This window comes from Carcharhinus amblyrhynchos, chromosome 28, assembly GCF_965287045.1.
Source record: "Carcharhinus amblyrhynchos chromosome 28, sCarAmb.v2.hapA, whole genome shotgun sequence".
In the NCBI taxonomy this organism is placed as follows: domain Eukaryota; kingdom Metazoa; phylum Chordata; class Chondrichthyes; order Carcharhiniformes; family Carcharhinidae; genus Carcharhinus; species Carcharhinus amblyrhynchos.
In genome coordinates, this window is record NC_137351.1 from 31,577,492 (window position 1) to 31,588,148 (window position 10,657).

A 10,657-nucleotide genomic window follows, 5' to 3' on the forward strand; every position below is an offset into this window, starting at 1 on the left:
TTGATGAAGGGTAAAGAAGTGAAGAGGTATCGGGAGGTAATTCCAGAACTTAGGATCTACACAGCTGCATGATAGAGCAGTGAAAATTAGAGTTACACCTGAGGGCTGAATTGGAAAAGTGCGGAGATCTCAGAGAGCTGTAGGGCTGGAATGGTTACAGGGATAAGGAGGAATAAGACTGTGGAAAAATCTGGATGTAGAGATGCCCACGTTGGACTGAGCAAACAAAGTAAGAAGTTTCACAACACCAGCTTAAAGTCCAACAGATTTATTTGGTAGCTTTCGGAACGCTGTTACTTCATCAGGAGACCTACCTAGTGGATTTTGCTACCAAATAAACCTGTTGGACTTTAACCTGGTGTTGTGAGACTTCTTACTGAGAAATCTGGTGGTCTTACCCACCAGAAGGTCTGCGTTAACATTGTTCCTTTGACACATCCTTGCGTGTGTGAAACTTCACGTCCTTCAAAACAGCTGGCAGTACTTTTCCTTTATGTAAACACGAACCGAGTTGATTTAAACGTGCCCTGTCGTTGTTGTTTGCAGCATTTTTCAAATTAAAATAGGGGCCAGGATTGCTGTTCTGTGTCTTTCCCTGTGATACATGTGGTGAAATCTCCACTCAGTTTGTCAGGACCATCTTATCCCTCTGAGCCAGAGGGACCGTTAAGACCCTGGCCAGGAGGCTTTCGCCACAACAGACACAAACTTTCTGTTCCCCAGCGGGAGGGGGGTATTGAGGTGGGATGCACCAGAGGGACCCCCTGGAAATCTCCAAGCAAGGACTGCACAAAACCTCCACTGGGCAATCCCTCTGCTATTGGAACGCTGCGATATTCTGTTTAAATTGGAGACTTTGGATGGTTCCAATTTGCTTTGCAGCATAGTTACACAGGAAGAGTTCAAAGGATTAAAACCAGTTTTAATTCCTGGGTAGCAAGAGCACTGACTTCCCGATCCCGCCCCCACCCCAAAACACCTCCAACCACACCCTAACTGACTTCACAAGCCCCTGACTACACCCAGATTACCCTCCTGCCTCCATGTTTTACGTCCATTATCCCGTCCCCACCTCCCGACTCCCAACCCTGAACTCGCCCACCCCACCAGCTACACTCTTGGCCACCCCTTGACCACGCAAACCAACACCCCCCCACTCACGACCACCTATCTATCCTGTACACCTTTCCCCGGCTTCTCAAAATGACTGAGACTCTGTAAAGTTAGTCGTGCAAGTTCCAATTCTGATGAAGTGCAACAGATGGACGGCACAGTAGCACAGTGGTTAGCACTGCTGCTTCACAGCGCCAGAGACTGTGTTCAATCCCCGGCTTAGGTCACTATCTATGCGGAGTCTGCACATTCTCCCCATGTCCACATGGGCCTCTTCCGGGTGCTCTGGTTTCCCCCCACAGTCCAAAAGACATGCTGATTAGGTGCACTGACCACGCTAAATTCTCCCTCAGTGTTACTGAAAAGTTGGCGGAGTGTGGCGACTAAGGGATTTTCACAGTAACTTCATTGCAGTGTTAATATAAGCCTACTTGTGATACTAATCAAAAAAAGTGTGTCTCTCTGACTGTGATTGTCTCCCTTCCCACTGGCAATTCTGGGCCACAGACTTAAGAATCAAACTGAATGTCCAAAGATGTGCGGGTTAGGTTGATTGGCCAGACGAAAAGATTGCCCCTAAGTGTCCTGAGATGCTTAAGTTAGAGGGATTAATGGGTAAAATATGTAGGGATATGGGGGTAGGGCCTGGGTGGGATTGTGGTCGGTACAGACTCAATGGGCTGCAGGGCCTCTTTCTGCACTGTAGAGTTCTATGATTCTATGATGATGGAAATGTTTTGGATTTTATTGTGGATATGGCTGTGAGATCTGATACAGACAGTCAGCCTGTTTGTGCGTGGGGAAATGATCTGTAATTTTGAAAAGTACTTTTCATTTTAAATCAGAGGTCAATTTTTTTTTTAATGAGTTAGTAATGTGGGTGTGAGCTGGTTCTGTCCAGGTCTGGGCAGCCACCATTCAGGGACAGTGAGATGAGTAACGTTAATAATCAAACAGTAGTTCATAGTTAGTCAGGCTCACATCAGACTCAAACACACAGTTCCCCGTTCCAGAAAATCATCTTGTTGTGGATTTTTCTTTCCTGTTTTCAGTGTGAGGTGGGCTCTCGACGTTCCAACTGACTATCAATCCTTCACTTCTGAGTAGTGACTGAAGTTACCCAAACACTGCGGATGCTGGAATCTAAAACAAGAACAGAGAATGCTGGAAAAACTCAACAGATATGGCAGCATCTGTAGGGAGAGAGAAAGAGAGTGAACATTTCGAGTCTGTTTGACTCTTCATCAGAATTAAAGAGAGGGAAAGTGTGTTGGATGTTAAACTGTAGCTGGGGGAGATTGCAACAAGGTGTAGCAAGCTTCAAAACAAGTCACAGATGGCCCAGTGTAGGAGGGGGGTTTTCATTGAGACAAAGAATAAAAGTATATTTGTGACTCATAAGTAGGCATTCACAACTGCAATGAAGTTACTGTGGAAATCCCCCAGTCGCCACACTCCGGTATGGATACGTTGAGGGAGAATTTAGCACGGCCAATGTACCAGCTCGTCTTTGGACTGTGGGAGGAAACCGGAGCACCCAGAGGAAGCCCACGCAGACACAAAGAGAATGTGCAAACTCCACTCAGACAGTGACCCAAGCCTGGAATCGAACCTGGGCCCCTGGCGCTGTGAGGCAGCAACGCTAACCACTGTGTCACCCCATCGGATATCTTATGGGATATATCATAGAATCCCCACAGTGCAGAAACAGGCCATTCGGTCCGCCACGTCTACACCCACCACAGTCCCACCCAGGCCCCATCCCCGCAACCCCATGCACCCACCCCAGCTACGCCTGCCCGACACCAAGGGTCAACCCAGCGTGGCCAATGTACCTAATCTGCACATCCTTGGACATTAAGGGGCAATTTAGCATGGCAAATCCCCCGAACCAGCACATCTCTGGGCACTAAAGGGCAATCCAGCATGGCCAACCCACTTAACCTGCACATCTTCGGACACTAAGGGGCAATTTAGCATGGACAACACACCTAACCTGCACATCTTTGGACATTAGGGGGCAATTGAGTATGGCCAATCCACCTTCCCGCACATCTTTGGACTGTATTAGTCCTTATTTTTAAAAAGGGGTTAAAATGGAGAAGAAAGAGCACAGTCTAAACTCACTGTTGGGTCCTGAGGGCTGCAATGTGCCCAGTCGAAAACTGAGACACTGCACCTCCAGTTTGCATTGAGCTTCACTGGAACATTACTGTGAGCCAAGATGGACATGTGGCGCAAGGGCAAGATGCTGAGTTAAAGTGGCAGCAACAGGAAGGATGGGGGTCATGCATGTGGACTGAGTGAAGGTGTTCACCCAGTCTGCATTTAGTCTCCCCAGTGCTATTTAATGTTGTGCGTTCCAAGGTTTAACTTTCCCAACATTGACTGGGACAGCCATAGTATTAGAGGGTTGGATGGAGAGAAATTTGTTGAGTGTATTCAGGAGGAATTTCTATTCAGTATGTGGATGGTCCGATTAGAGAGCGGGGGGAAACTTGACCTCCTCTTGGGAAATAAGGAAGAGCAGGTGACAGACGTGTTATTGAGGGATCACTTCAGGATCAGTGACCATTAGTCTTAAGCAAGCGATGGAGAATAATAGGTCTGGCCCAAAAGTTAAAATTCTAAATTGGGGCAAGGCCAATTTTGATGATATTAGAAAGGAAAGTTGATTGGGGAAGTCTGTTGGTAGCAAAATAATGGCTGGCAGGTGGGAGGCTTTCAAAAGTGTGTTAACCAGGCTCCAGGGTAAATACATTCCTCTTAAAGTGAAGGGCGAGGCTGGTAGAAGTAGGGAACCCTGGATGACTCGGGATATTGAGGCCCTGGTCAAGAAGAAGGAGGCACATGGCATGCAGAGGCAACTGGGATAAAGTGGACCCCTTGAAGAGTGTAGTGGGTGTAGAAGAAGAGTTAAGAGAGAAGTCAGGAGGGCAAAAAGGGGATTACTTTGGCAGATAAGGCAAAGGAGAATCCAAAGAGCTCCTATAAATACATAAAAGGTAACTAGGGAGAGAGTAGGGCCTCTTAAGGATCAACAAGGTCATCTGTGTGTGGATCCACAAGAGATAGGTGAGATCCTAAATGAATATTTCTTGCCGGTATTTACTATTGAGAAAGATATGGATGTTAGGGAATTTAAGGGAAATTAAATAGTGATGTCTAGTGACCCGAATCCACTTCCCACCCTCAGCCCACAATCCACCCCCCAATCCAACCCTCACCCTGCATTCCCCACCCTCACCCAAATCCATCCCCCATTATCACCCCTAATCCACCCCTCCCACCCTCACCCCATTCCATACCTCACCCTCACACCCCCAATCCAAATCTCACCCTCCAACCCTCACCCTGCAGCCCCCACTCTCACCCCCCAATCCGCCCCCCCCACCCTCACTCCCAATCCACCCTTCACCCTCCACTCCTTGACCTGCACCCCTCAATCTCCACCCCTCACTCTCACCCTCACTCCTCACCGTCCACCTCTCACCCCCACCGCTATCCCCACATCCCCCTACCCTCATCGCCCCTCCCCACCCAAATCCACCCCTCATCCTCCAGCCCTCACCATATTTCTCACCATATCATACTTCCCCATGAAAGAATAAAGGTGATTCCCCCCTTGGGTGAATCACTTTGGGTGAATTTTCTTGGTTGGTGGATAAATCATGGGTCCGATTTTACCTTCAAATTGTGCCTGTTTTTGGGTGCGAAAACTTGGTAAATTCAGGCATGAGACGGGTAGTGCGATTTGCAACACCCCCCCGTGGCCATTCCCCCTTTACCAATGGCTGAAAATGGCCGTGATTGGGACCAAAACAGGCACGACGGCAATTTAAATATATTTGAATTGAATTAATGGGCTAGACGCCCAGCTTTACCGGCACTTCCCCCTTTACCACTGCATTCACCCACCCAGATTCGGTACGAAACAGATATCATAGATTTATCATAGAAACCCTACAGTGCAGAAAGAGGCCCTTCGGCCCATCGAGTCTGCACCGAACACAATCCCACCCAGGCCCTACCCCCATATCCCTACATATTATACCCACTAATCCCTCTAACCTACACATCCCTGGACACTAAGGGGCAATTTCTTAGCATGGCCAATTGACCTAACCCGCACATCTTTGGACTGTGGGAGGAAACCGGAGTACCCGGAGGGAACCCACGCAGACACGAGGAGAATGTGCAAACTCGCAAAGGTCTGTTTCGGGCACTCCAGCTTCTGAGGGGGGGTAAGTTCAGAGTTTCTGGCAGCTCTCTGACTCAGATCGGTGATGGAGACGGGGAGGCGGGGAGGGAGGCGGGTCAGATAGCTCTCTGGTGGGGGGGGGGCGGGTAGGTAGGGGGGTTCACTGCCACCCTGTGTGCAATCAGATGGGGGGGGGGGGTGCGTGGAGGGGGGGAGCGGGGAAAGAGGGGTAGGGGGCCACAATTGGTCTGGATAGCGGGGTGGTGGGAGGATAAGGGGGACGGTTATGTTGTAGTGGGGGGGAGGGCAATGTCTGTGGGAGCCAGGGAGGAGGCATTATCCGGCCTGGGAGCGATGTGGCAGGGGAGTGTTTTTCTGTTTTATTTTGCAGCGCAGTGCTACGGGATTTCGGGCACATTAAACCCCGCACACTGGCTTCTGCGGAATTGCTGATATTTTTTCAGGCAGAGTGTGTCTGAGAAAAATCGGATCTGAAACACTCCCAGATTCAGCACTGAGAGTCAGAATGGTAAAACAGGGCCCTCTGTATGAAGTGCGGAGCTGCAGTGTGATTTACTTGGGAAAATAAATATTTACTATCACTATAAACAACAGCGCCAAAATTTTCCTTCCGTTTCACATGGGGTCCGTATCACTGAATTAATTCTGTGTAACTGCGGTGCCATTGATACTTTATACCATGATAGAATTTACTGGGCAACTATTTTATTCTCCAACCCAGGATTTTGGTGAGTAACGCACAATGCTGAATGGTGTCTGTGTGTCCAGATTTTAACATTTCACTGTCCCCACCATGAAGAATATTCAAGGTAAAGTTCACCTTGGGTGTTAGCACAGAGCAGTGGAGAGTGAAAACCAGCTGGCTGGTTCACATGTGGTCCCTGGTCTTCTCATTAATGGGATTTAAAACCAGCAGTTGGCTGATCGATGCTGTTTCGGGCCCCCTGGAGTTGATTCTCAGCGTTATTGCCTGGACACTAATCTGGAAGGGAGGTTGAGCCACTCATTGTGGAACACAAGCAACCGTCAAACTCCTGATCACGAGGGCAGGGTTGAGGAGTGGGGAATGCAATCGCTTCCACAGGCCGGGTTGTAAGGGTGAAAGTGACAACGAACCCCACTGCTAACTCAGAAGGACAACAAAGAATGGATCTCCCTGTGTGTGCTGGTCAGTAAGTATGTGGCAAGTGGAACATTATGGCCAGAATTTTACAGGCGCCACTGTAGGGGGAGGGGCGAGACTCGGAGAACAACATTCTCCATTGGCCTCAGGCGGGATGTACATGAGAACATAAGAAATAGGAGCACGAGTAGGCCATCTAGCCCCTCAAGCCTGCCCCGCCATTCAATAAGATCATGGCTGATCTGAAGTGGCTCAGTTCCACTTTCCCGCTTTCTCCCCATTACCCTTAATTCCCTTGCCTACCAATGGTACAAACCTCAGGTGGATATGCCGGTAAAATTCCACCCTATGACTCCCATATTACTCTGGTTGTTAACAAGCAGACTGTACTGAGTTATGACAGATTTTGGTGACCTAAGAACATAGTTGGGCATCTTTACAATCACAACCGGCAATGAGAATTCTTCCCAACGTCTCCAGGACATTCATGTTTCTCTTGGAGTCTGTTTCCAATCCAATGACGTACCCCCTTACCTTGCTGAGAATGTCTTTAAGTTTAGAAGTAGCTTTGTGTTAACATTAGTTTGGAGGGAGCTTTGTTTCATTCATTTTTGGTGCAGGTAATGAGAAAAGATACCAGGGTGAGCAGCTACTGCTGAACTGGCAAAGGCTGCAGACAATTCCATTTGGCACATCACAGCCTGTATCAGATCCTCAAATCACCCTCGTTCAGTCAACATCACTTTCTAGTTCCAGGTTAAACACTCACCTCCTTCAAGATAAATTCCCTCTGAATCAAGAAACGCAATTTGCAATAAAAATGATTTCTGAAACTGCGGCAATTTTCCGATAGAGTGAATCGTAGAATCATAGAATCCTATCGTCCTTACACTGTCTACAAAACTGGTGACATTCCAGCCAGGGGCATAATTGAGAAATTCCTCTCCAACCCATTTAAGCTTCAGAATTTGTCTGGAAGACATCTATCCCTGATTAATGGTATAACAGGTCCACTTCCCCTTTCCCACTCAGTGTCCCAGAAACCTCAGATGTCCCTTCCCTTCCATGACCTGTTTCCACTTCTGTCCACTAGCGTCCATTATAAGTCCACTGATTCCCACAGCTACCTAGACTACAGCTTCTCACAGCCCATTCCCCATAAGGACTCCATCCATTCCTTCACCTCCATTGCATCTGTTGCGATTATATTATTCTCTAAAATGCTGCTGCTATGTCTGCCTTCTTGTTTAATCGTGGTTTCTCACCCACTGTGGTTGACAAGGCTCTCAATCTGAGAGTCTCCTGCTCTCACCCCTTCCCCTCCCTCCTAGAACCAGGATAGGGCTCCCCCCCCAATCCTCATTTTTCACCCCACCAGCTTCCGCATTCAAAGGATCATCCTCTGCCATTCTAGCACACTGCCACCAACCATCACATCTTCCCCTCACTCCCCTTTCAGCATTCCGCAGGGACCATTCCCTCCGGGACACCCTGGCCCACTCTTCCCAACACCTCAGCCCCTTCCCACAGCACCTTCCAACGCAATTACAGAAGGTGCAAAACCTGTCCCTTTACCTCCTCCCTGCTCACCATCCAAGGGATCTTTTCAGGTAAGTTAATGCTTCACATGCATTTTGTTCAACCTAGTCTATTGCACTCGCTGCGCCCAATGCTTCTATTCTATATCGAAGAGACCCAACGCAGACACTTTACAGAACACCTTTGTTCCATCTGCCGACCCCAGCCTTCCTTTTGCTGCCAATAAACTCCCCATCCTGCTTTCCTGTCCACACGTCCATCCTTGGCCTGCTGCAGTGTTCCCAACGCAAACTGGAGGAACAGTGTCTCATCTTCCAATTACAGCAATCTGGACTTAACATTTGAGTTCAACAACTACAGACCGTGAACGTTCTCCTCCACCTTCCCCGCCATTTTTTTAAATTTCTATCGATTTATTTTCATTTCTTCCATTGATTCATTTTTCCATCCGTTTTTTACCCTGTTTTCCATCTTGTTTTCCTGTCTCCCCCACCCCAGTCCACTGGGGTCAATTGTCACCATTGCAGGTTGTTCTTTATTGGACTGCTTAACTTTGTTCTGCATTAACCCGCTCTGATCTGTTAGTATTATTGCGATCACCATCCTTCTGAGCCACGATCACCCCCGTTTCCATTCCCTTTCTCATTTTGTCCATGACATCGTTACCATTCTCTCCCTTAGCCTCCACCTATCGCTGGCCCCCTATCCAGCCCCTACAGCTCCATCCCCCACCTCCTCCGCCTTCCACCCCCTCCAGCCACCAACCACCCCAACAACAGAATAAATCTCACCCTATTTCCAGTTCCCTTTAGCTCTGATGAAGAGTCATCCAGACTGTGAAACATTAGCTCTGTTCTCTCCCCACAAATGCTGTCAGTCATGCTGAGATTTTCTAGTATTATCTGTGCTGTAAAATAGACTCTGTTTATTGTTTGGTGTAAAATAGATTCTGGTGTGAATTTCCCTGCTCCGCGTGTCAAGGGAATTGTAGGTGAGGGGCAGACCATGGAAAGGCCTATTGATCTCAGGCTGGATTTTATGGTTTTGGGATAAGCACAGCCAGAAAACTCACCCCATGTTTACTGTTTGAGGCACTATAGACTCTGTTTACTGTTTGAGGCAATATAGACTCTGTTTACTGTTTGGGGCAATATAGACTCTGTTTACTGTTTGGGGCAATATAGACTCTGTTTACTGTTTGGGACAATATAGACTCTGTTTACTGTTTGAGGCAATATAGACCCTGTTTACTGTTTGAGGCAATATAGACCCTGTTTACTGTTTGAGGCAATATAGACCCTGTTTACTGTAAATTAGACTCTGTTTGGTATAAAGCCACCAAAGAATTGGCTGATACTGTGCTGCCAATACGCTGTAATTTTAGTTTTAAAATTGCCAACTTCTTCCCCTATTGGGTATAGAATTTTACTCCAAAGTCTTGCCAGGGAGAACAAACAGGATTTAATAACACGCTTTTTCAAAAAGCCACAGATGTGGAACGTATTTATTTCCATGATCTCTTGCTGGCTTTGGGTTTATTACTGATGGAATCTTTATTGTTAATCTCTCACTAGGAATCCAGGGGGATTACAGGGAGCCACAAGTGGGCATTTTAGAGGAAAACTGCCCTCCAGCCGAGGTACCAGATTACCCGAAGATATTCATCCCGATGCCCCATTTCGGAAATGTGTCCGCCCGCTGCACTACTCGCCCCCTGGAGGGGTCCCACAGATGATCCTGGGCCGCAGGGTGCACACGGCACGTTACATTCTAGTCAACGAGCGAGAACCAAGGAAGAGGTTAATGCGCCCGGCCACTCGCGTGCCAAGGCATTACCAGGTGGATGAGTCCAGGGGGGTGGTGGAAATGTTGCCTAGAAATCTGAAAAGGTACGCAGTCCACGGCGCGCACAGAACGAATCCCCAGCTACACTTCAGCGAAGAGGAGGAGGAGGATGAGGAGGAGTTAGAGCAAGGTACATTCAGCAGGTCACCCCGCCCGCACTCGCTGTCTGATCTCCACCAGCCAACTCGCTTTTACATCGGGGACAGCAAGGACAACCGGATATTGATCGGGAAGGACCTGGCCCAGATACGGTATGAGGACGAAGACTCTGAACCCCTGCAGGATCACGAGGGCGCTGGCTCATCACACGCTCAGCGGAACAGCAAAGGGCCACTACCTGCCACCCAAAGCGGAGGAGCCCACATCAAATGGAAGACAAAGCACAAAACAGACCAGTCGCTGACCGAATCGGACTCTGTATCAATAGCATCCAGCAGTGATCAACAGAACAGCAGCACTGATCAGTACATCCAGGTCATCCATAGTAAGGACAAGTATTTGAAATCTTCCAACGAGAAAATAAGTCGAACCAAGTCGAGAGCAAGCATTGAACTCAATGTGGCAGGGGCAAATGACCTGATATGTTCAAATGTCTAGACCATTCCCTTCCCACGCATAGCAGGACAAACATTATCGAATGAGCCATCACATAGAGTAGTTGAGGTGAAGAGCACAGAGCATTTTAGGGGTAGTTAGATGTGTACGTGAGGGAGAAAGGATTAGAAGGATATGCTAATGGGGTTACAGATGGGAGGAGACTTGTATGGAGCGCAAAAACTAACATAGAGCTGATAGACTGAATGGCCCATTGCTGC

General features: G+C 48.1%; 1 protein-coding gene across 1 annotated transcript in view; it reads left to right on the forward strand.

Moving 5' to 3' along the window:
• tmc3 (transmembrane channel like 3) overlaps nt 1–10,439 on the forward strand; it is a 65,641-nt gene extending 55,202 nt beyond the window's left edge. Inside the window, exon 22 of the mRNA XM_080214091.1 lies at nt 9,572–10,439. Coding sequence (XP_080070217.1) covers nt 9,572–10,439 — 868 coding nt within the window. The remainder of the gene's footprint in view (nt 1–9,571) is intronic.
• The last annotated feature ends 218 nt before the right edge of the window (nt 10,440–10,657 follow it).